Source organism: Notolepis coatsorum, assembly GCF_963971535.1.
Source record: "Notolepis coatsorum genome assembly, chromosome: 3".
NCBI classification, from domain to species: domain Eukaryota; kingdom Metazoa; phylum Chordata; class Actinopteri; order Aulopiformes; family Paralepididae; genus Notolepis; species Notolepis coatsorum.
Window position 1 is genome coordinate 11,945,053 of NC_140167.1, and position 27,193 is coordinate 11,972,245.

The 27,193-nt window shown below is 42.7% G+C and overlaps 1 protein-coding gene across 1 annotated transcript; it reads left to right on the forward strand.

Annotated features, from left to right (window-relative positions):
• LOC311224832 (deubiquitinase DESI2-like) lies at nt 1-26,687 on the forward strand. Its single transcript, XM_084309957.1, has 7 exons — nt 1-148; nt 1,185-1,321; nt 4,297-4,392; nt 21,331-21,403; nt 22,891-22,984; nt 23,979-24,120; nt 24,940-26,687. Exons 1-7 carry the CDS (start codon nt 85-87, stop codon nt 25,183-25,185), a joined length of 852 nt encoding a protein of 283 aa, XP_084166083.1. The 5' UTR covers nt 1-84; the 3' UTR covers nt 25,186-26,687.
• Nucleotides 26,688-27,193: the final 506 nt, after the last annotated feature.

Genomic DNA, 27,193 nt, shown 5'->3' on the forward strand with positions numbered 1-27,193 from the left:
AGTAGTTCACCTTCAGATGAGCAGCGGTCCCCCCAAAACACAACGGTACTTTTTAAATAATTAATCGCCCGGTCTCTCGACACAATGAATGGATCGATGTACTCTGCGCCGAAGGTGGTGGACATCAATCTGAAGCGAGGACCAGCCGGTAAGAGACAAGAAATCACATTTAAAAAATAAAAAAAAATGGCACAGCTGAATTAGCTTCTTGCACGTTATCCAGCTGGCTAGCTAACAGTTACGTAGCAGCACACTAACCACACAGTCACAGCAGCAGCTAAGCAAGCAAAGCTTAAGTACCTTTATGCAAACACAGCAACCGAAAGTCTAACCTAGCTACTGCAGCTATTAATCCTGATCGATGGGACTGGACGAGTCAAGCGAATACTACGTTAATCAGGTTTTAATGCAAACTAATGTTGACTGATTTGAACTCCACTGCTGTCCGAAAAAGGCCTAATTTCATTAAACTAATTGCAGTTGTAGCCAACGTCACTAGTGCCAAGGAGCTTGCGTTGGCAGTAACTCTTTACTGCGTCTTATTAAAAACAGGAAAAGTTTACTTATTTGTCTTCTGGGAAATGCTTGTCTTGCATATAATGTTGGGCTTTTAGTCTTCAGCTGGAAGTCTGGAATGTAGTTATGTAATATTTTATGACCAGAGTGCTGCGATGAATGAATGAATGAAAACTTTATTTAACAGATTGCAGAATGGGTACAATAATACAGTACGGCTCAATACACACAATTGTTAAGGGGATGTAGACCAGAGAAAGACTTTCGTCTTGTTTACATCAGGGTCCCCCATTTTCAATTCATAGTGAGACGATCACTAGTCTAGTCTATATAGCACAACTACACTTGTTGTGTATTTTGAATATTGTGTTCGAGCTATTCTGATTGCACTTTGTCCAGTTGAGATAAATATATGAACTGTACTAATCAGCGACTTTCGCCTTTGTAAACAAGAGAATCTATACCCGGCGTCACTATGAATTGAAAATGGGGGACCCTGATGTAAACAAGACAAACGTCTTTCTCTGGTCTGCATCCCCTTTTAACAATTGTGTGTATTGAGCCGTACTGTGTATTGTACCCATTCTGCAATCTGTTAAATAAAGTTTTCATTCATTCATTCATTCATTCATCCGTTACTAATTTTACTCTGTGTTTTGATCGATCAGGGCTGGGATTCAACATCGTCGGTGGTTTGGACCTGCAGTACGTCCTGAACGACAGCGGGATCTATGTGTCCAAAATCAAAGAGGATGGAGCAGCTGCGCTTGACGGGAGATTACAGGAGGGAGACAAGATTCTGGCGGTAAACATGGACTCTAGACTAGATCCACTGTGTGGCTGGGCTGGGTTCGGCTGGGTTCATTGAAGGAAACTATAAAAGAAGGAAGGGTCGTCACGTCAGAGTACCAGCATTCTATCCTCTGCTTGGTGCCAAGACTTTGGTGCCAGTTCTATTGAAGCCTGTATTAAACTTCTAAATATACCAACTATCTGAGGAAATGTACACCAACCGATATATCAAACGTTAACAATGCAACGAAGAATGCAGATGATTCTGACATCCGGGGTAATAATAACCTGTTTAAATGACGGCTCATAAACGAAGATATGACTCATCATCCCATTCAACTCAATGCCGGCGGAACTGAACTTTTCCACACTTGGTGACGTGATGATGACCCATCCTTCTTTTATAGTTTCCTTGTTGTGTTCATTTAACTTTTAAGTCAATTCAGTGGACGTGGACTTATAATCTTGGAAAGATCTATAGTATATGATATGGGGAAGTTGTGTTGCAGCCTATAAAGTTCAAACATTGCTCTATCATTTGTGCATGAGTTCTGGTTTGTATTTAGATTTTTAATCATCCTATCCTAGGGGCACTTCACCAAAACACGATTACATCACCGGTGGCCACATTCAAACTAATTTACTCTCGATGAATGTTAAACAAAATACATTATGTGCAAAATGGTTTTAAGAGTTTTTGAACCTGTGTGAGATTATTTGCAAAATAAATCTGCATTGTTTTTTGGTGAAGTGCCCCTTAACTATGATATTGAATAGAATCTAGCCTGTATTGCCGTCATGTGAGAGGGTGGAGTTGCGTTCTTCTTGGCAGCTGGGAACCGGGAAGTTTCTCTTGTAATGACCTCCTGGGAACTCTGACTTCCTGGCGCTCAAGCGTTCACATAGGAAACTAATGGTTGGCGATGGCTGTGTCTCTGAGCCAACAGAGGCACCAGAGGTTGCTTGCTACTACTGTATGCAGTTAGTTTGTCCCTCAATTGTATATAATTCACTTTTAATACAGTAATGCAAACATCTAAGAGCGTATTATAATAAAACACAAGACACTTGTGCCCTATGATGAGGATAAACGCTCAATGAAGAAGCCCAATCACCTTGCAGTTGCCATACATCTATGCTACTCAGTTTATTCTGAGGGCTGAGAAGAGGGAAGAGAGGAGGGTGGTGACCTGATACCCAGGAGGACCACCCTCAAGAGCCAGACCAGGCTTCACTCCCCCCAAAAAACTATTTTTTATTTATAATAAAACACAAGATACTCGTGCCCCAATGATTAGGATAAGCGATCAATGAAGAAACCATCTATGCTACTTGTAGGGGTCAAATAAAAGGTCATCATGGGTCATATATGTGTGTGTGTGGGAGGGGGTAGGATAAGAACCCGGTTTAGGGTAAGGGGTGTAGGGGCAGGGAATGGGATACAAACCCGGTTTAGGGTAAGGGTGCAGGAGGAAATGGTTAAAATGTGAGCTCCAGGTATTGACAATGCCGATGCTACATAACCACATGGCCCCCAATGGCCACCACAACCCACGTGTCGATGGATAGGCACTGGCAGCGAGAGCCACCATATATCCAGTGGGCACCCCCTTTACTGGTGTTTCAAGTTGGGCCCACGATACCTCAGGAAGGCTCAAAAGTTAGTTCCAGCTTCCCAGAACCACGCCCCTCCATGCTAACTCCCATGATATCCACACGCCGAACCTATGTAAAAAATAAAACAGTTCCTGATACCAATACCACACATAAAACGGCGACAATAGAGAAGAAAAGGAATACTCTTACCCTTTGTTTACTTTGGCCCCCAGCTGACATTGTTTCTCCTCAACCAAACCCACTGACTGCCTTTCAATGCTTCTTCCGACGTCTCATTTACGGCTTTTTCGCTTACCGCCCACGAATCCCCAGCTCTCTCAATAATGATAGTTGTTTGTGCTATAAATCCTCTGCATCCTACTTCCACCAGACAAACCATAGCTTTCCATCCTCGCTGTTGGAGTTTCTGCTGCCAAGTCTGCATATCTAAGCCTTTTCCTTTCGTACGCCTCCTCCACTGAATCCTCCCAAGGCACGGTCAATTCTATAGAATAAACAAACCGCTGACAGTAAGACTACCAGACCATAATACTAGGCCAGGCCCCAAGTGCTAACTATCCCTCGTGGAACAATGAGTTTTCCTCCCAAATCTACCTGCATCTCCCAATCAGTAGCTCCATTTACGTGGCATGACTCATGCCTGCCTAAAAACCTACCTCCTCTACACCCTCCATCCGATTACATCCTGAATTCACCTGTACTCTTCTACTTATATATATATATATATATGTATGTACACTGTATATTGTATCCAAAACGCAACTTTTGCGGCGGCTGCCCCCAAGCTGTGGAATAATCTGCCACTACAAAGTCGCTCTGCCCAGACCATGGAGATTTTTAAGTCGCGGCTGAAAACTCACTTGTTTTCATTGGCCTTTTGAGGCTTGTTAAGCCAAACATCCCTGGTCCTGTTAATCTAGAGGTATCTTTCTGACTTTTGAGGTTTGAAACTTCCCAGTTCCCACTCCTCATGAACGCAACATAAATAGCTATTTACACTCATTGAAAACAAACACATTTTCTCCATTTTAATTTGTAGTGATTTATAAAATCAAATCAACTAATTGAATTGACCAAAATGCCATTGCAAGAGCTAAAACTGGCAAAATCCCTATTCATTTGTATCAGCTAAACCACTTCCACAAGGCGTTGTTTACATAGTGACGTCATAATGCAATAGGCCCATTGATTGGATGGAAGACGATATGACTTGATGTGGAGGCAGAGGGCAGGCAGATGACAGGAAAAGGAGGCTCATGTGATTTCTGACCAATCGCGTGCGGATGCATCAATCCCATTTGATTTAGCCACTGATGACTGACTAGTTTTGTTGTTGTTTTCTTCATTGTTCCGTCTCCCTTGGTGATGTAGATAAATGGACACAAACTTGAGAACCTGTCACACGGTGCTGCAGTGGAGCTGTTCAGGTCGGCAGGAGAGGACGTTCAGCTCTGTGTACAACAGAGGGTGAGTGTGATCTCCAGTGTGCTGCTGGTGGCGGTGGGTGACCTATGTGACCCAGCACAGACCTTGGGTCCTTTAGAGGCGTCTTCAATCTTTTTTATACATGATATGAAAGTACAGGTTGGTACCTTCAAAATAAGCCATCACTTGTACAAATCGGGCGGATACTTTTCAATCTATGTCTTATGAAACATGCTGATAACACAATACTTATTCAGAGATACAGGCCTTAAAGGGGAACTATCTTATAAATGGCCTTTTTCAGTGTTTAGCATTGTTTCCTAGCTATGTGGACTTATATTAATAGGATCTATGTCTCTAATTCTCATATTGGCGCATTCTTCCAATTCTCCTCTCACAATATTCACCCTCACTGAACTGAGTCATCTGAAAATGTGCATATCTGTGATGTCAGAGATTTCTCAGCTGCATAATAATGTGGCAGTTGATGTGGCAGTTGGCACCAGGCCACACAGTGGTTGGAGCCCAGCCTCAAAACGGCTTAAGATCTTGAGGTAGAAAAATGCTGTTTTTTTAACACCTTACAGAGGTGTTCCATAGACTCACAGGAATTGTGTAAAAGTGCCCAAATAGTGAAAGAAATAGTAAAATAGTTCCCCTTTAACACTTTGGACGCCGGAGCGATATGCGTGATGTGTTGTTAAAAGCGCAACACTCTAAAGTATAGGAATACGTGGCGGTGTTTGCAGGGCTATAACTATATTCTATATTATAGCTATGGATACAATACTATGGCCCATTTGACATCACTTATCTATCATTCAATATGAGAAAAAGAAATAATTTTTTCATCCATACATTCCCGTTTTATACCGTGGTGAATATGACTATAGTTTTAGAATAATCCTGTCTAATCCCAGAAAACGACGCTATGCAGCAATATGTGCACTAAAAACGTTGTAATTTCTCGCCTGTACACGCTACTATTTTGAAATCGCATCTATATTATCGGTATTATGTTTCATCATGAATGCATGAAGGGGGGGGGGGGGGTCGTTTTTTTATGCTTTGATCGTCACCAACGGCATACCCGATACGCTGTGGAGTAACGTTACAGACTCATGTTGTGATCGAGCATCGAGGTGAATGATTGGATCACAGCAGGATTGATATCATATAGCCCTTACCTTCACTAGGATGTACCCCAAAAAGAATATTCCAATTATCTGATCGCGAGTCCTAGTATTGGTGTCGATTGTGTCGCTAACATAATCCGCCACACATCATAGCAATTCAAGCTTCTCAATCCGATCGGGACAACCGGTAATACCTATGACATAGATTTGATTTGGGAATAGTAGCGTGTACAGGCAAGAAACTGCAAAATGTATAGTATAATTGACGTATAAAGCTATTACTCAGCCATTCGGGAATTACCCCAGACCACGCTATAACTATACTCATATTCACCACGGTATAACACACGTACGTATTGACGATTTTTTTTTTTTTTTTAACATATTGAACGATAGATAGGTGATGTCAAATGGGCCCTAGTATTGTATCCATAGCTATAATATAGAATATAGTTATAGCTCTACAAACAAGGTGACGCACTCCTATCTTTTAAAGCGTGGCATTGCTATGACGGGCCCCGTCTAATAGCTGGCAGTCAATGAGTTAAGCTTATAGCAGACTTATGAAGTTAAATCAACTATCCAGTTTGTTTTTATAGTGTAACGTTTGGAGAGAGAGAGAGACAGACAGACAGACACTCCGTTATGCACCTTCAGACAGACGGACACAGACTCCGTTATGCGCCTTCAGTCTGACTCGCGGAGCGCGCACTGAACACTGAATCTATGCGCACTGCCAGCCAGGCTACAGAGAGATTCAGATACAATACAGCCAACAAAGTAGGCTACTGTGTCCGTTGACTCGGAATGGAAATGAGCTGTAATTTCTGCGCGTCTCCCTCCGTCTCCACACTTGAGACCCGAGTATTTAACCACACCCCTCCGAGGCGAATGTAGTTCTCTACGGTGCCTCGGAATACATACTGTCGGACAATCTAACAATTATAAACACATTTACAAGTTGTATATTACGTTTAGCAAATAAGGAAACGGAGAACATTTCAAAGCACTCAAAAATGGCAATATTTCTATTTTGACCTATTTCTGAATCGCGTGACGTTTTCGGCCTTTGTGAGGAATGTTCATTGCCGGCACAATCCGACCTAGACCGTGTCGGGTCACATATGACAGCGCTGCGGATGATGTCACAATATGAGACTTTACTGATTACTGTGTGAGGAAATATCATGCTTTTCCCTTTGAATAAAATAGGCTTTTTCTGCATCAGGATTGTTGGATAATTAGCCTAATCCATGTCAAAAGAGTATCCTATAGCTTTACACAAACATACACACACACAATACTCACACTTGCATGCGTGCGCACACACACACACACACACACACAGGGAGAATGGCTTATAGCAGACTTAATGATTTTAGAATATTTCAGGTAATGAAGTGAAACATTTATTATCTATCCAGCTAGTTTTTATAGTGTACTGTTTGGCTCGTTAAAATCATTGAACATACAGAGAGAGGTAGAGAGAGAGAGGAAGGAAGGAAGGAAGGGAGAGGAAGTGAGCCTCAGACTGGCCCCTCCCACTCCTCACAGTTTGAACTGGTGCAAACTATACTCAAATGAAAACCAAAAGTAAATTCCCCCAGAGGACTGCTCCGCTACGAGCTGCTCCAAGGTCGGTTGAACCGTTTTGGGGTTTTTACTGTGACTGGGTCCCACAGGGACGCCGAGGAGACCAAGCAAGTCAGACCCGTCGTGGCCGTTGCTCGCGTGGCTCTGGGTGGGAGTGGCACTAGTTTATACATAAACAGCAAAGTTTTTACTGCTCATAGGGACGGCGTAACTGGTGAGAAGAGTTGTCTCCCCGGGATATAGAACGCAGGGCTGAATAGCAACTTCGGTTGGGTTTTTTTTCTTTTTTTTTTTTTCACTTTTTCTCCCATTTTCTATATTTTCTCCCATCCCAATTTCGTATCATCCAATTCAACCCTCCCCTGTCACGAACGCTGTTTCTTGCCTCCCACAAGCCGGCTGCAATGTGGACTAAGTCATACATAGCACAAGTCCCCTCCGGTACTTGAGGTAACAGCAGTCGCATCTTTTCACCTGCGCAGCTCGATCTCTCAGTGGCGAGGAGTAACGCGTGGGAGGCTCACGCTGCCCCCGACACTTCCTGATTCTACTGCGCAGGCGCACCAACCGACCTGTAGGAGTCGCTGTCCACAACGCCCGATCCCCACCCATCAGTTTCCCACCCCCTAATACGGCCAATGTGTATTAGTATGAACGACCAGCTAAACTGAAAGCAATGTGGAGCGCAGGCGAGCCCAGCATCTCCGCATTCGTGGTGAGCGCCTTGCCACCTCAAGATCTTAAGCCGTTTTGAGGCTGGACTCCAACTACTGTGTGGCCTGGTGCCAACTGCCACATCAACTGCCACATTATTATGCAGCTGAGAAATCTCTGACATCACAGATATGCACATTTTCAGATGACTCAGTTCAGTGAGGGTGAATATTGTGAGAGGAGAATTGGAAGAATGCGCCAATATGAGAATTAGAGACATAGATCCTATTAATATAAGTCCACATAGCTAGGCCACATCGGTAGCCGTCTCACGTGCCGCTATGAGGGTTACATCACCGTCCTGCACAGTGGAGGCTGGCACTATTGGCAGGAAACACAAGGGGAAAATGATTTATTGTCGCATGAAATACAAAATCGTGGACAAAACATAATTTCCCCCAGGCTCCTCTTCTCTGCAGTGTAAAGATGACGACGCCTGGTTAATTTTTTAATTTTTTTAAGAGTCTGTGGAAATCGATCATGATTTTTACCACAAGGTCAGCCGTGTAAAGAGGGTGTGAGAGACGCCAGGGACCGTCTGCAGCTTGTTAGACGTCCAAGCAGGGAGACTTTGATTTTAAGCATGTTTGACATAGAGGAACATCTAGTGATGAAAAAAAAATTATCATATGTCGGATCACATTTTCTGTTTAGAAATCCAATGAGTTTGAAATCGGAATACATTATTTGTTCCCTATAGCTGACGCTTGTCTTGCATGTAATCAAATCTCTGTTCACAATATCATCGCTGTTACCCGATTATCTGACTAAGAACCGTGGAACTAGAGTTGTAGGGAGCGGGCCGGCGTTTCCATAATTCTTACTCTAGAAGGAAAAGGAACTAACTAAGGATTCTAACTGATTGATTGACTTGTTGTTTCAAGGGATGCATGATATATCTGTGGCCATATTGGTATCGGCTGCTATTGGTGATTTATTTTTAATTCATCACCCTTGATTCGATGAACAAAACTGAGCAGATATACAGTATATCGGATCGGTGAACATATGTTGCTGATAATAGTGATTTAAAGATGTAGCTCTACATTCCGACAGCCATCACTCATATAGAGTGTTTGGTCAGTAACATGGGCAGTCCCTCTGCTCTGCAGTAAACAGAAAATATATTTCCTGGTATCCCTTCTCACTATATCCAATCAGGAGAAAGAACCCTAAATATTCTTGCCTATTTCAATTAATCTTGCCATGCCAAATTTGCATACTGCACTGGTAGATTATTTTACTTATTTACATATTTGCAGTTCTCTCTCCCGATTGAATAAAGTGGGAAATGTATGTATTTTGTGTTTACTGCAGAGCAGGAGGGACTGAGAGACCCATGTTACTGACCAAACACACTATATCAATGATGACTGTCAGTATGTAGAGTTATTATTTTAACATGTAGACCACTTATTTTAACAATAATAATAAATAATTTTATATAAGAAATGTATGGTCGTCGGACCATTTGAGCAGATGTGAACAATCAATGATTATATCCGTGCAGGTTTTTGTGGTACTTGCATGTCATGCACAACAGCATTGAAACAGACTACAGAAACTATTTTCCATTTTACAGTGTTTTTAATCAAGGATACACCAGTACTGATGCTGGTATCGGTTATTGGTCAGATACCAGGCTACAATAGGGTATTGCATTTTTACATGCTAAAAGTCAAAGCAAAGTGACTTGATTTGGTGCATTTTTAAAGGGGCAGTTCACACACACAAAAAAACCATCCATCCAAGATGTTTTCGCAGTGATTTGCCTAATTTTGGACATATCTGCCGTATGGACGTCTGCCGCCACTCCAGTACAATGGAGCTCAAAGCACCAAAAAGTACATTTGGAAAAACTCAAAAGCAACGTTTCTTTCCAGAAGTCATGACCCAGTTACTCAAGCTAATCTGCAGACCTTGTTGCGAGTGTAGTGGGAAATACGATTTTGGACGAAAGGTTTCCAGGAATGAACATGGTACTTTATTGATTATATGCAAAAATAATAGAGTTGTTTCTTGCATGGAAGAACTGCCAAAACACTGTATACATATCGATCTGTGACAACGGACACTAACACCCTCTCTACTGTTGGTTAAAAAGGCTTCTGTATCATCACCTCATCTCCATTGATTGTGTACATAGTGATTCTACTTAAGTCACACTAAGCTATCTTGGCAGACCATCCTGTCTTTCTGTCATATTAATGCGTGGGCTTCTAAACATCCACGTCTACAGCTAAACACGTCATCAGGCCTACATAAACACGGGCTATAGCCTATATCGTTATTACCAGAAAGTTCATGCATCTTTCTTATTCATAAGTATATTTCACAACTGTTTATAGTTAGATTTTTCACCACATGAGCAATTCCATGAAGGAACTATTTTCTACCAAAGTACACCCCCCCCCCCCTCCCCCCACGCCCCATTCATTATCACATGAAACCGCTCGCAACAAGGTCATGCGCATTATCTTGACTAACCAGGCCGTGACGTCTGGAAAGGTGTCCTTGGTTAAAATATATGGACTCTCACATCGTCGCATCCTGACGGCGGCGGCTTGGGAGGTAGTGTGTGTGTCGAAGTGTCCTTGAGCGAGACGCTTAACCCCCCAGCAGGTTGGCTCCTTGCCTCCGCCCTCTGTGTGTGAGTGTGAATGGGTGAATGTGAGGAATAAATTGTAAAGCGCTTTGGATAAAAGAGCGATATTATAAATGCACCATTTTACCGTCGTTTCACCGTGCCTCTCTTTTTGCCTTGCAGCCCTCGCCCCACATGAACGGACCCACCAACCCGCGGCCCGACAGCGACCCGTCGGTCTCCTCTCTCGGGGTGCTGGCCGTGGTCCTGGGAGCCGCCGCCGTGTTCGCCTTCCTCTACATGCGCTTCCAGCCGCAGATCAGGAAGCACTTTTAACAATGTGATGTTGTCGATACTTTTTTTTAAGACCACAAAACTTTACTGAAGGCCAAAGAACGAAGAACAAAAGAAAAAAAATGTGAGATATATATATATATATAGTAACTAAGCCATGTTTTTGGAGTAGTAGGTGGTTAATATCGATGAGTTTCTTCTTGCATGTATTATGTGATAAATATGATAATCATAGCTGCTTGACCCCCTATGCAAAAAACTTCGCTTCCTTTTTACCACAGAGTACTCGGATAGATAACTGTGACTGAACGAACGAAAGAAAGAAAGATGGACACATTTACATTCCCACTGCCGAGCTGAGCTGTGCCCTTCGCACGGGACCGAGCGGATAGGCTGTCGTGCGGGACCGAGCGGATATATATATTTGCCTGTTCGTTCGAAAGATGTTGTATGCGGCAGCAGCAGTAGTAGTATGTTCGCGGGTCGAGTCAGGCCTCTCTCAAGCCCCCCCCCCCCCCCGGCGTATGTGTTCAGGGTGGAACTGAAAGGCGGTGTTGTGCTACTCAGTCACTCATAGGCCTCTACCCTTTTTTTTTTTTTTATTATATATATATATTACTGAATGGTAGATCTGTTCTAGGGGCAGTGTGAGAAGAACTCACTTGTGTTTTTGTTTTTTTTCCTGTTTCGTGTGTTTTCTGTAGATTCACATAATGCGGTGTGATTTTCATTCGGCACTATTGCACAGAACTAGAGGCGGTTGGGAGAGATGACATGCTGTTTTGCTTCCTGTATTAAGCGAGGCTTAAAAGGCTGCCATTGGTGTAATGAATTGTATTTCTCAGAATGGTCTTTTGAGTGCCTTTTTTTTGTTGTCACATTTCAAACACTGAGGGTTTTTTGGCTGACTTTGCTCTTTGGTGTTTCATCAGAATGAAGATCCAGCTCATTGTGGGTTGTTTTTTTCCCCCTCGGTTCATCTCGTACATTTCTGTTAGTCTGCCGCAAACCCTGATCTTGCAGTTTAACTAGATAACTAAAAAGTCCATACTGTATCGTCGAGATGTACTGTAGTAAAGTAGAACGGTGTAAAGTAACGATTAATCACAACCGACGCTAGGAATGTGATCTGTGATGTCATGATGGCAAACCATTCCTTGAAGTTATATTGTGAGGAAACAACCCACTGGTTATTTTCAGAAGAGATTTATTCTCGTTTGTCAAGACTGTGTGCCCCCCCCCCCACCCCCTCTTAAAGGTAATTCCTCTTGAAGGCACAACTACATTGTTATTTGTGCAGAACATGTCACCAGAGAGCCTTTTTCACCCTCCCCCCCAAGAGGGAAAGCTTCCTCTGCGCTTCCCTGTAAAACTATATACTTCCCTGAAATCTGAGTTGCATGTGTGATGTCACTAATAGGTGTGGTAACTAAACCTGACGCCTGTATCTTAAGCATGCACAGAAACCTGAGTAGGTATTGACATGTCTTGAAAGAAACGTAAGCTGGAAAGTTTGAATTGCTGGTAAATATCAATGGGTGCTTGTTGCCAATTTTGCATATTCATAGATCCTTGCATCTCAACAAGGGTGACGGTGTAGAGGTGCTGCTAAGCTGTTTTTTCCCCCAGCTGTTTATCGAAAAACTATTTGATGGATATAAAAATATTTATACAAATTGTTATTCAATATAGGACATTTCGAAGGGTTTAAAATGCATGTGAAGGGGATCTTTGAATGTTCTCCAGTGTCACATTGAGGCTGGCGTCACGATCACGTCGACTACATCTCACCTTCTGTTGAGTCGTCAAGGTATCCGTGTGAAAAGGAGAGAAAGGGAAATCTGTTGTTAATATGGTGAAGCGTACTGGCGCTACGATGTCCAACCAAATGTTAAAGGACCCAACCGCCTAATACTACAAAGCCATTTTTGAGCCACATTGCTGAAAAAGTGTGGGGGGGTGTATGAGAAAATGTGTGTTGCTGTCAACAACTTATGTCTTGCACTGTTTTGCAATCATGTAACTCATACACTAATCGCCATCGAGTGGATGAAAGGTGTTCCGCTTGGTGGGCGTACCTGCCCATATGTTTATTGTAAAACTACACATGCATATCGGTCTTGTCATGTAAAAATGTCATACTTTATGTGGACGTCTCATCTGTAAATACGGTTTGTTTGTATCACTCTGCCGACCGGCGTAGTGAATAAATATACTACTTGATGCCAAGAAGACACAATGGAAGCACTAAATTATGCAAATGCTATGTGTTTGATGTCCAAGCACCTATTAAAATTCATGTTGAATTCGCCTGCTTGAGCTTTGGCCTTTTTCTCTGATTTGCTTTTCTGATTTTCTCTTGATAGTTATTCATAACTACAGAAAAAACTTTCAACACAAATCTGTAGAATTATTTTTTTAATTGCTTGCAGTTCAGCTTTGCAACTGAGATGGCAGTGGTTTTCTGATGAACACTAAAATTATGTCTTACACTTTTGATTTTCAGACTACAGTCCTGGAAAATAATTCGTCGTAGTTTTGGAAAATTAGATTGAGTTGATTATATGCTTTACGGTGTGACGGAGACTTTTGAAATAAGGTCGTCTGGTTGACCACTACCCCTACTCATGTCCAATCCCATCCATAGTTGTTGATGTCGTTGGAGGATGCCAAGGAAACTATAAAAGAAGGAAGGGTCACCACGTCACTATAGCGCGTGAACGCACATTGGTACCAAGATCTGCTGACGTCTGATTGATTGATTGATTGAAAACTTTATTAACAGATTGCAGAATGGGTACAGTACAGTACAGCTCAATACATACAATTGTTAAGGGGATGCAGACCAGAGAAAGACTTTCGTCTTGTTTACATCAGGGTCCCCCATTTTCAATTCATCGTAACATATGACATACATGACATACAGATAGACAGTACTGCTACATCTATACATTTATGACATACCAGATTTGCAAATACAGTACTGTTTGCGATACAAAAAGAGTCCAGAAAAAAAAAGTATATACATTTGACGTAGAAACTACATTGGAGGAGGTTGGGTGGGGGGGGACTGTACATTGGAGGTGGGGGGGGGGGGGGGGGGGTTGGGGGGGGGGGGGACACTACAACTGTACAAACAAAACTGTACATTGGAATATTGACAAGACCATACTTGGTAATTTACTGTACATTGGAGGGGGTTGTGTTAGGACATTTACAGGGGCCAGTTTCGAATTGCAGTCTCCCGTAGGTGTTTTTTTAGAGTGTTTTTGAAAGTGGGTAGTGATTCACATTCCTTTACAGCTTTGGGTAGGGCGTTCCACATTGATGTGGCATAATTGCGAAACGTGTTTAGTCCCTTGTTTGAGCCGAATCTGGGTTTAACATGATTTTTGGAGCTCCCTCTGGTGTTGTGATCGTGGTATTCACTGACCTTTGGGAAGTATTTTGACATGTACATGGGTAGGTTGGTCGTGTAGTGTATCTTGTAGACCAGGCCCATTGCAAGTTGCTGTACTCTGTTGTCTACTCTAAGCCATCCTAGGTTGTCAAAGTGGGCAGGGGTGAGGTGGGTTCTAGGAGTAAGGTCAAGCAGTAGTCTGACCAGTTTGTTTTGAGATGTTTGTAATTTTGTTTTTAGCGCCTTTGAGGTGCTTTGGTACCATGAGGTGCAAGCATAGTCGTAGTACCCTTGAATGAGTGCTCCTGCCAGAGTCTTCAGGGTATTCTTGTTTACCAGTGAGGACGTCGAATTGAACGGGATCAGCCATCTCCATGATCTCCTCGTTTATGTAATTTAAACGGGTTATTGCCTATGATTTCAGCGTAATCGACTATTTGTTGCATTGTTAACTAGCTAAGGATTTATTAGAATTGTAATACAGCACAGGCTTCAAAGAACTGGCACCAGTCAGTCAGCTAAGGATTTGTTAGAATTGTAATACACAGGCTTCAAAGAACTGGCATGAATGATGAATTGAAAATGGGGGACCCTGATGTAAACAAGACGAAAGTCTTTCTCTGGTCTGCATCCCCTTAACAATTGTGTGTATTGAGCCGTACTGTATTGTACCCATTCTGCAATCTGTTAAATAACGTTTTCAATCAATCAATCAGTGTCCGGTTACTTTGTTTCTCGCATGCGCAGTAGTGCACCGCACAGTACAGGCCCCCAACGCACAGTACAGGCCCCTCCTATGTAGTATGGGGCTGCCGCGGCACTGCAGATTTACCCTACACTCTGTGAGACAGTGAGCATGGAACACTGGTATTCTGACGCTCGGACCCTTCCTTCTTTTATAGTATCCTTGGAGGATGCTGCCTCGGAGGCAGATATGATGATGTCATCAAATTCTCCCATTCAGAGGGGAGCCTGCGGTGCGCGCGCGCCTGTATAGAGGACTCGGCAGTTCGGCGCGAGCCCCGTGTCAGTTTCTAAAAAGGAAAAGTAATGGAGGGGATTCGGACGGCGGACACTGACCGACTGCGGCAGCAGGGGGATAGGAACCAGGAACTAGTATGACGTCGCGGACGCGTCTGGGTAAAAGGGTATCTTCTGAACGTCTGCATGATGGTGGGACCAGGGATGTGGGCCGGAGGAGAGGCTTTTACAGTGAACTTGTCTTCGTCAGCTGTAATAATCACCACCGCCGTGGCTCGCGGGACACCACCTCTGTAACAACAGCCTCTGTCTAAAATGGCTCACCACCAACCGTCGCTGCTCCGCTCCTCCCGCTGCCGCGTTTTCGTCGAACCGGCGAATGATGACATCTCCGCTCCGGATCATTCGAACACTTGTAGTAGGCAGCCTAATAATAACGTCTGTTTCGGATTAAGTTGTAGTAACACACACGTTATTTGATGATTTAAATAATAATAAAAAAAAAAAAAAAAAACGTGCCAACATCGATCGATCTCCTCGTTTTTTTCTCTCGAGCGATGATGGGCCGCGCGGTCAGTTCTGCAACTCATCACGCGCCACTGCTGCTGCATGGGATTTGACTTGTGTGTGTTTTCTTCGTTCTGTTTTTATTCATTCACAACTTTTTATTTTTCTCTACCTCGGGATTTCCTGGCTTCAGAATTTTTTTTTCTTCTTTTTTTTTACCTTTATTTGACCAGGTAGTCACTTGAGATCAAAGATCTCTTTTTCGAGCAAGACCTGGCCACATTATTATGGCCACCCTGCTAGAACCTCCTTTCTTGTCCTGCCTTTAACGGAATGAACTGCCTCCATGAACTGCCTCCTCCATCCCATCATCAACCAGGGTCTCCCTCCTCCTCCAGCCCCCACGGATCCCTCCTGCTGCTGTGTCCATCTCCAGTGTAGAGGTGCTGCTTGAAACCCTTCAACGTCGAGGAGGGTGGGGGACGTTCCGCCTTTCCATCATCTCAGGTGTACATCATGGCCAATGAACCTGTCATCCTTAACGTGTATGATATGGTAAGAGGCATAGGTCTATTTGTCCAGCAAACTGTTATTCATCTTGGTTTGTGTATTCTGCACCCATGCATGAACTTTTTTTTGTGTGTATTTACTCGGATGTAAGTCGATGGCAAATATTTACATAAAAATGATGTGCATGTCTGTGACTTGTGCGAATTTGTAACTAACTTCTATAATATGAACATATTATTTGGCTGGACCAGCCTTTCGAAGTGTCATGGTAGTATGATGGTAATATATAGGTTTACCATGGTAGCCTACTGGCCATTGTATTAATAAATGACCATGGACATGGTGATGAGTTATGTATGCACATGGAACCATTTTTGTGTCTAAATAATACCACGGTATAATCCGATTTAAACCACAATAGCGGTTGTAATATAATATTTCCATCACCCCCCCACCCCCCCCATACCATAATCGTGGTGACCAAGAAAATAGTTTTTAAACAGGCTCAGTGGGCAGACTATACTATACACCTGTTTTGGAACTGTGCCCTTCAAAGTTAATCGCAGGTTGCAGGAACAAAGTCCACCCAGTGATAAAAAATCTGCCGCAATGACAGTTCACATAATATATATCCATCAGTCAGTCATCCGGTAAGTGAGTGTAGCTCTAATGTGCACTTCTCCGTGCTGCTGCATTGTGTTAATGTGGCTTAGAATTAGGCCTGGAACAAGAGCCTCCCATAGCTCCCTGCCCTCTGCCACTGTGCCTATAGCTTGTCTCATATGATTCACACCGCCACACACACACACACACACACACACACACATGCAGCAGCAGCAGCATTGTGTGTGTCTGTGTGCCCACTGCCCAGGGACAAGGCTCCTCATTCAGGCATGATGATGTCCCCACTGTTCGGGCAGAGCCATATAGAACAACATTTCATTGCGGATCTTACACAACATGTTACTGTATGTCAATAGAACTCGTGGGGTATATGTACACCGTTTTCTGTGGTGTTATAGAACACCCAGCTATTCGGTGTGAATGTTTCCAACTTGCTGGCACTTTTTAATCGGGCGCAAAAAAAATGCAGCGTTGCAAAGTGCTCTCATCTTTTGTTCGTCAGGTCTTAGTCTGTGCTTAAAGGAAATTGCGTGCGGCGCAAAGTAACAGCACAAGGTATAATTGTTAGCCTAAAAGGAATACTGGTACTTCATGTTGAAACACACACACATGAACACGCAAGGGCGGGTAGGTTTGGTTTCAACATTGGACGGGACACTTTAAGCAGGGGGGCTGGGGGTCCTCCCCATGGACATTTTGCGCGTCAAACACTTAAGTTCCTGCATTCTGGAGTACTTTTATGCACCGATTTGATTGATTGATTGAATTTATTGGACAATCTAAAATCACATACAATACTGATACACAACATGTACACATGCCATCGCATATCATTTTTAAACCGTCGAGGATTGAAACAATAATTATAATAATTTCCATTGTGGCCCTTTCTACATCAATTTATGGTGGGAAATGTCTTTATTCATGTAAAGGAAACACATTCAGGTACCCACTGACACAAATAAAATGCAGTAAGGCTCTCGGGCATTCATTATTTCTTGAGGAGGACAAATTGACCTCTTCTCATTATTGAGGGAGACATGTCCCGTGCACCCCCCTAAATCTACGCCCCTATCTCAAACCCTGCCCTCTTTTCTTGATCCTCCAATCACAACTGTCGCTTACCTCGGACAAACTTGGTTTGTCCGAGGTAAGCGACAGTTGTGATTGGAGGATCAAGAAAAGAAGGCAGGGTTTGAGACAGGTCCAACACACACACACACACATGCACACACACACACACACAACATTCTCACACGCGCACAGAGCCAGGTGCAGTTTCGGGGGGCGTCAGCTCCCTTTGATATCTCTCCAAGCCAGTCCACAGATGAGGACCCATGCGGAGACGAAAGTGACAGCTGCTTAAACGCCTGATTAAATTCCAGGGTGGCTTTGCTGTGCCCGGGAATTAACAGGTCATGCGACGAGGCCTGCTGAAGAAGGAGTGTGTGTGTGTGTGTGATCCCTTGGAGAAAACTGTGATCAAACGGGTGGCGAGTGTGATCTTCGAGGGTCTTAAGAAAACAATGAGTCGGATCATCTTGCATCTGAAATCAATGTGGCTTTTTTAGACGAGCGCAGGGCATGGCTTTTCCTGCACGGCCGTTAGATTCTTGGAGAGACTCACTGCACGGGTCGTTACGGTTATACTGACTCGTAAACGCCGTTTCACCCCGAGACACCGTATCACTGAAGCGTATAATATGCTCATATACTGTAGGCCAATCAGCCGCTGAGAAAGATCAATTAAAGTGTCAGGAGTGGACTCACTTCTCGATGGGCTAGAGAGGAAAAGTGGGTGACTCGATAGGCAACTAGTCACTATTTATTTAATCTTGGCATGTTAATAGCCACGCATTTTTTCTTGTAATTTAGCAATCAACCAAGTCTTTATGTAGCAACGTTCTTACAAATTCAAGTCAAGTCAAGTGTTCCTTTATTTCAGCATGGGGGGGATACAGGTATATGGTAGTAATAATAATAATAGGACGTAGAACAAAGTGCAAAGTAATAATAACAGTGATAACAGTATTATAGTGAACAGTAATGAGTGGCAGGATTCAATCAGACAATAGTGATGATAGTATACATGGTCCAAACCCAGTGCAGTGTTTATTATTAAGAGTCAGATAGTTCTAACAGTGTTTATTATTAAGAGTAAAATAGTCCTAATAGTGTTTATTATTAAAAGTCAGATAGTCCTAACAGTGTTTATTATTGAGAGTCAGATAGTCCTAACAGTGTTTATTATTAAGAGTCAGATAGTCCTAACAGTGTTTATTATTAAGAGTCAGATAGTCCTAACAGTGTTTATTATTAAGAGTCAGATAGTCCTAACAGTGTTTATTATTGAGAGTCAGATAGTCCTAACAGTGTTTATTATTAAGAGTCAGATAGTCCTAACAGTGTTTATTATTAAGAGTCAGATAGTCCTAACAGTGTTTATTATTGAGAGTCAGATATAGTCCTAACAGTGTTTATTATTAAGAGTCAGATAGTCCTAACAGTGTTTATTATTAAGAGTCAGATAGTCCTAACAGTGTTTATTATTAATAGTCAGATAGTCCTAACAGTGTTTATTATTGAGAGTCAGATAGTCCTAACAGTGTTTATTATTAAGAGTCAGATAGTCCTAACAGTGTTTATTATTAATAGTCAGATAGTCCTAACAGTGTTTATTATTGAGAGTCAGATAGTCCTAACAGTGTTTATTATTAAGAGTCAGATAGTCCTAACAGTGTTTATTATTGAGAGTCAGATAGTCCTAACAGTGTTTATTATTAAGAGTCAGATAGTCCTAACAGTGTTTATTATTGAGAGTCAGATAGTCCTAACAGTGTTTATTATTAAGAGTCAGATAGTTCTCAAGTTTACTAGCCGGTTAGTTCTGCAGCAGTTCGTGCCCACGGTTGTGGAGCCTGATGGCTACTGACCGAGGTGGGTTGTGGTGTGTCGAGGGGGGATAAGTCTATGGCTGAACGCGCTCCTCATCCTGGCTAGCTCCTCATAGAGGAGTTGGGAGGGGTTTTCCAGTATAGCAACCAGCATTTTCCTCACCCTCCTCTCAGCCACCACCTCTAGTTTGTCCAGTTCGACTCCCACTACAGTACGGAGCTAGCCTTCCTCACCAGCTTGTTCAGTTTGTTCATTTCAAAGTAATTCACAATAAAAAATACATAAATAAACAACCGCAACAAATCAATACGAGTAAAAAGAGAAAGGGAGGTTTCATTGCCAACACAGGTTCAGAGCGAGAATTCCATTCACATCCCGCCGTGTGAACCATAGAAACCAGAACCCCCTCTCAGAAGTTAGACAGCGTAGTGGGAGCTCGTCCCTGGTCCCCTCCAAGAACTCGGTCAATATTAAGAACACCGTTTTTTATTGTATTTCTGTCATCCAGGAAACTTGTTCTATTATTAATATAGGGGACAGCTGGGGGGCAAGCTGGTGGCTTTTAACACAATTCCTCTGGGGCATCTGAGAGGGCAATGGGAGTTTAGGGGGGGGGGGGGTAGAGGGTGTGTTGTTACCACAAGGAATCAGCTGTCTCCTAAATTTAAAGGATGGAACATGTTCAGTTGTTAAGCCCAAATTATTGTTATTATTTCTTTGACATAATGGCCCAGCATTAGCTGGATGAAGTAGAGACATTGTTATTATCTTCTCTTTTTTTTTTTTTTTTTTATTATTATTATTAAACCTAATTCTTATTTTTTTAATGGGGGGGGGGAGCTGACTCTATGCCTGTTTGTCACAACAGTATAATATTTTTTTTTGATCCGCCTTTTCTCCCATTTTTCTATATTTTTCTCCCATCCCAATTTCGTATCATCCAATTCAACCCTCCCCTGTCACGGACGCTGTTTAGTGTTTCTTGCCTCCCACAAGCCGGCTGCAATGTGGACTAAGTCATACATAGCACAAGTCCCCTCCGGTACTTGAGGTAACAGCAGTCGCATCTTTTCACCTGCGCAGCTCGATCTCTCAGTGGCGAGGAGTAACGCGTGGGAGGCTCACGCTGCCCCCGACACTTCCTGATTCTACTGCGCAGGCGCACCAACCGACCTGTAGGAGTCGCTGTCCACAACGCCCGATCCCCACCCATCAGTTTCCCACCCCCTAATACGGCCAATGTGTATTAGTACGGACGACCAGCTAAACTGAAAGCAAATGTGGAGCGCTGGGCTCGAACTGACGAGCCCAGCGTCTCCAGCATTTTGTGGCGAGCGCATTGCCCACTACGCCACGTAGCCGCCCCTCACAACAGTATAATATATACATTTGAATACAATTACTTTCTGTCTGATAAATGCCTTTGTTTGTTTGTTTGTGAAGTCCCAGATCACAGTCTGTCTCCCGTCTCGAGGACGTAAAGCACAGCGAAAGTGTTTCCCCTGTCAGACTCAATATTAAACCCATTCAACACTTTGCCTGTGTGATGTATCCAGTATTTTATATTAAAAAGTGATGTCGTTTTGTGACTGAACGGTCTGAACCTATGTTTGTTTTTTTAGTTTGTTTTACCAAATCATTACTTGTGTCACTCCTAAATACACGCGTGTTACCCTTTGTGTAGTAGTAGGAGTAGTAATAATAATAATAATAATAATCACTATTTCTCTCCTTTTCTCCAGTACTGGATAAATGAGTATACATCCAATCTGGGCATAGGAGTCTTCCACTCAGGCATTGAAATTTATGGCAGAGGTAAGAACACGGGTTTCTCTGTGAAATCAGATTATGATTCATACAAAGTACATTACCAGCCGAGGCCAGACTCAGAACCCATTACCATTTCTGCAGACATTGAATGAGTCTAGTCCTAGATGTGGGATATATATTAACATTTCTTTGGGATTGAGTATGTGTGTGTGTGTGTGTGTGTGTGTAACATTTCTTTGGGATTGAGTGTGTGTGTGTGTGTGTGCGTGCGTGCGTGTGTGTGTGTGATAAAGTGAGAGGGTGAGAGCTGCATGACAGGGTTTAAAGGAACACGCCAACATTATGGGAAATGCACTTACTGTGTTCTCTAGACTCGATCATACAAGAAGATGGATACCAATTCCCTCTCTGTGCATTCAGTAGAAAGCTATCCGGCTGCAAGCTAACCTAGCTTAGCACAAATGAATGGAAGTGGATACGGACCAGCTAGCCTATAGCTGTTGGCCCAAAACACCTCTGCCGGGGTTTTAAGCTCTAGCTAGTGGGCCATGTCCGCTTACATTAATCCAACCAGAGTGTAAATGTAGCAGTAAAGTGCAATAGTAATATACATGTACAGGTAATTAAACTGTGTATGAAATATATCAATTAGTACTACTGAGTACAGTGCTAATCAGATGTATGTACAGAGCTGTAGTATTAATATGTACAGTGATACAGGTATAAAGACACTGGTAGTAGTCATACTTTCTGACAGCGTAACTAGTAAGAGTAGGTAAGGGATATGTACAGGTATAGATATAGTATCTACAGATATGTAAAAATGATTATATGCAGGACAGGTATGTACAGATATATATATATATAGGGTAAGAATAAATATACTTAATATATGCAGTTTATTATTGTGCATGCCATCATACAGAGTTATATGGGTTTTATGCAGGTGTATAAGTAGGTATATAGAATGATTATATGCAGGTACAGTATATTCAGACATTAGTATAGCACTATTGTAGCCTACATGCGATCATACAGAGTTAATATGGGTAGACTATAGTATGAGGTAGGTAGTTGTGATTATTATGATTACTATGATTACAGTGTAGGGCAGTTGTAGACAGTGAAAGCAGTAGGTAGGTAGGTATATTACCGAGCCAGCAGTTAAAGCATCTTCCTCGACTTCCTGTTATTCATTTACAACTATTTATCGCTCCCTAAAATACTCAAAATAAAAACGAGCGCTACATAACGTCTTTTACGATTCTCATTGCAAAATGAAATGCTCAGCTTGGAATGCAACTGCTTTTGGCCACTCTTTTTCACATTTCCAGATTTCAAAGTACTAGTTGCTGCTTTTCCATTACACTGTTGTAAATACAGTGAAACAAGAACTGTAATTAGTCTGGGTTAATGGTTTGAACGCCACGTGGAGACAAATAATGACTTGTTCCTCTGTAATTACTGTAGCTAGTTGAGTGACTTCGGTTGAAATGTTAACCTGTCATTTGTGTCTCGCTCCTCTTCCATAGAATTTGCATATGGGGGACATCCGTACCCTTTCAGTGGCATCTTTGAAATAAATCCTGGGAACGCCACTGAATTGGGGGAGACTTTCAAATTCAAGTGAGTTTGTGTCCAATTATCTGCCAATTTTATGGCAATTTTATGCCAATGTCTATTTTATGTCTACATTACTGCTGTGAAGCACTTTGGGCTGCAATTCTTGTCTGAAAGGTGCTATACAAATAAAGTTATTATTATTATTATTATTATTATTATTATTATTATTATTATTATTATTATTATTATTATTATTATTATTATTATTATTATTATTATTATGTTGCTAAATATCATGAATATAAATTTATAGTATTCTCACGTTGTATGATTCTTCCTACCAATATGGCACAGTGCAATCAACACAGCTCATTGGCCGAGGTTGTCACTTAATGATGATCACCTGTTATTTGATTACAATCGCCTGTTGTTTGCTTACAAGATGTCTGCGATGATGATTTAATAGGATACAATTCAATGTTCTAGTAAAAAAAAAATGTAACTGAAGAGTGTAATTGTGTACGCTGAATTTTGTATCATGTATCTGTTGTCTCTTGTCTGTTTTTAACATGCTCTTTTTTAATAATCATTTGTAAGTTTGTAATGGTGGTTTGGTTTGCTATCTTGGCCAAGTTTCCCTTGAAAAAGATATTCTAATCTTGAGGGATTTCCTGGTTAAATAAAGGTTAAAGGTGCTGTAGATAACATTCAGCCACTCGATGTCGCACTAGAGCACCAACATGTCATTTATCCAATCAGGTGCATTCCACATGGGGAAATGGGAAGTAGGCAGGGGATACATGCCTGCACATGTACTGTAAACAACATTTATTTTGGACCTGCCAAAATCTTTCAAATGATAAATTCATTAATCAATACTTTTTGGGAGGGAAAAGCAATACATTTATTCCGCACTTTTCTAAAAGCTCTGTTGATGTTTGACTGGAAAAAAAAGATTACTCTACATAAAAATCTTATCTATAGCACCTTATAAAATAAATAAATAGAAAACACTATGAATAGGCCTAATGATGACATTTTTTATTGTTTTATACAGGGAGGCCATAGCTTTGGGTACAACAGACTTTACAGAAGAGGATATAGATAAAATTATGGAAGAGTTGGGTAAAGAGTTCAAGGGTCATTCCTACCATCTAATGCACAAGAACTGCAACCACTTCTCCTCCTCGCTGTCTGAGGTCAGTCTTTTTTTTTTGTCTTTTATCATTTGCTCCCATCCCCCAATTTAGGCATTATGCCAATTCCCTTCCTGGTCGTTGTGCTGCCCTACTGTCGGTCTTGGGAGGGTGTAGAGTAGACCACCACACGCCTCCTCTGATACATGTGGAGTCGCCAGCCGCTTCTCTCCATCTGACGACTAGGAGTTTCACTGGGAGAGTGTAACACGTGCCGAGGTTCACGCTATCTCCCCCCGATCCCCTCCCTGCTGAACAGGTGCCTCCGTCGACCAGGAGGCTGCCAATTGTATTCGTAGGAACGTCTGACCAAGCCGGAGGTACCGCTGACACCGGGAATTGAACCCGGGTCTCTGCGGTGGTAGGCGAGTGCTTAGAGACCTTTACACTACCCAGCTGCCACCATACCAATTCTTGAAAACTCCTTAGATTAGATTATACAGCACAAGTACAGTACAATGAAAATAAGTTTGGCATCCACCCAGAGTGCAAGTGTAACAGTAAAGTGCAATAGTAATATACAATATTATGTACAGGTGATTAAGCTGGGTATAAGATATATAAATTAGTACTGCTGTAGTACTGAGTAATAGTGCTAATCAGATGTATGTACAGAGTTGTAGTATTAATATGTACAGTGATACAGGTATAAAGACACTATGCTAGTAAGTCATACTGGCCAGCAGCGTAACTAGAAAGAGTATGTTTGTCTTGTCTTACTGCTATTGTATAATATCTCACACATTTATGGAATTCAAGCAATGACACTATTGAAAATGATGTTAATATAATATAAATCATATAGTATTTCCTTTCCCCCAGCTACTGTGCGGCCAGGAGATCCCTCGCTGGGTGAACAGACTGGCGTACTTCAGCTCCTGCGTTCCCTTCCTGCAGAGCTGCCTGCCTAAGGAGTGGCTGACCCCGGCCGCCCTGCAGAGCCACATCAGCCTCGGCCTGCACAAGGAGGAGCAGGCCGAGTCCAGCGACGAGGACCCCTCCTCGCCCACGGGGGGCGCCGCTGGCGGCCCCGGCGCCTCCCACAGCTGTCGCCACACACGGGTCTGAGCGGCTCGGAGTCGGTTCCGAACAGACAGAGCGCCGCACTGACCTCTGGACACGGCCGTGGCCCACAGTGGCGTTTTGCAAAAGCTTGAACAACCAACCTGACCTCAAGGCTGTCTGGCCTCACAAGTCGGGAGGCAGGGGTCAAAAGAGCTCCTTCTTCCTCGTCAGAGCCGCTGCCAGAGAATTTGGAGCTACAGATCCCCCCACACCACCCCTCCTCTCCCTTTGAGAGGAGACGAGTCGATAAGAGGCAGACACACACAGACCTTGAGTCCCGACACCGTGAAGCGCGGCTCGTGACTCGACAACAACAGCGACTTGTGGGTCTGACGTTTGTAATACAGTGTTATTAGTCTTTTCCATGAACTTTTCAAACCTTTGTCAGCCTTCTTCCCCCGGCCGCGTCTCCGCCGGAGCTGCTTTTGTAGAGTAGATAGATAGATACCTAAACCTGTTGATAGTGAGTGTTACCAGGAATCGCTAACCCGCTCAATTTCAAGAAGTACTTGAGTCTGATAACCTCGATGTGGCCTTCAGTTGAAATCATCAAATCTTTAGTTTTTCCCCTTTCGGTGACGCTTTAGTTGTTTACATTGGCCATTTTAGAAGGTTCTGGACTAGTCAAAGTAGTGCACGTTCTGGACTAGTCAAAGTAGTTCACGTTCTGGACTAGTGAAAGTAGTTCACGTTCTGGACTAGTGAAAGTATAGTTCACGTTCAAAGAGTTCGACAAGAAGAAACATCCGGGTGAAAAGACAGAGGACAGACATTTTCGATCATATCATTGAGTATTTAATCTCAGTAAAGGAAACTCGTTTCTTTACTGTAAACTAGAACTTTGTTGCCCATGTATTATCTGTATTCTAATTATTTAAACAGAGAATATACAGTTTCATATACAGCATATTACTCTTGTGGGCCGAAGGACAGAACAATCACTGTTTGTGACACAGACCACTCTGTCCCGAGGCGAGGAGCCGGCTCCGCTTGACAATGAATGATAGACTTATTTTGCAAACTCATGCAAGGTTTGTGTAAAACATTAATATATACGTCAAAGGGATCTTTATTTTAAAAACAGACGTATCGGTTTTCAGACCTGAAAATCATCCCGGTCCCTGCATTCCACCTTTTTCCCAGTTCATTCCGTAATGGAATTGTAACATTGTGACATTACAGATTATCGTGACATTACAGATGATCGTGACATTATTGTGACATTACAGTTTAGGAAACGAGGGGAAACCTCCTCTCTCTCATCTCTAGCCACCGTACACCCACTTGTGCAAACCGAACTCATCATCAATAACGACGACATTCCAATTGTGTTAGAATCCAGTGGAATCCCTCTTTAAATGACATTACACCGCTCCCTGTGAGGTTGTGGGATTTACTCGAGAGCCCGCTGCGGTCGCAAATGAAACGGTGAAACATTTTTACATGCACAAGCACATTTGGAAGTTAGCGATTAGACCTTGATAGATTTAGTGCTGATCCTCTCAAGAGAGCGGTTTCGGTGGGTGGGGAGGGGGTTGGGGGGGGAGGGTCACAGTGAGTGAATCAGGCCATGTGAAGTGAAGTAGCAGAGGGAGTATAAAAGGGATGTCCTGGGGTTATTTATTTGGATAATGTCATTTGAATTCCTGCATGGAATCATTACGTGGTCTCTTCTTAGGATCCTTGCCATCCTGTCCTGTGGAGAAACCATTTAGAGGTCGTTTTTCTCCTCCCTCGATACACAAATGACGGGTTATGCTTGTCGTTCTTACCCGTTTCTTCTCACATTGCAGTGTTGCTTTTACAAATGCGAAAGCGTGCAGCTCACTGCAGCATATCCATTCTTTTGTTTTTTTACCAGCCTTTTCCAGCTCCCCAGGTACTTTTCCTGCTACAGTAGTATAATTCACAGCTGACTACATATCCCACAACCCCCCCCTCTCAGGAAGGAAATCACAATTGACCTGTGTGGTGTGGTAGCACAGGTATCTCATTCCATATAATCACCATG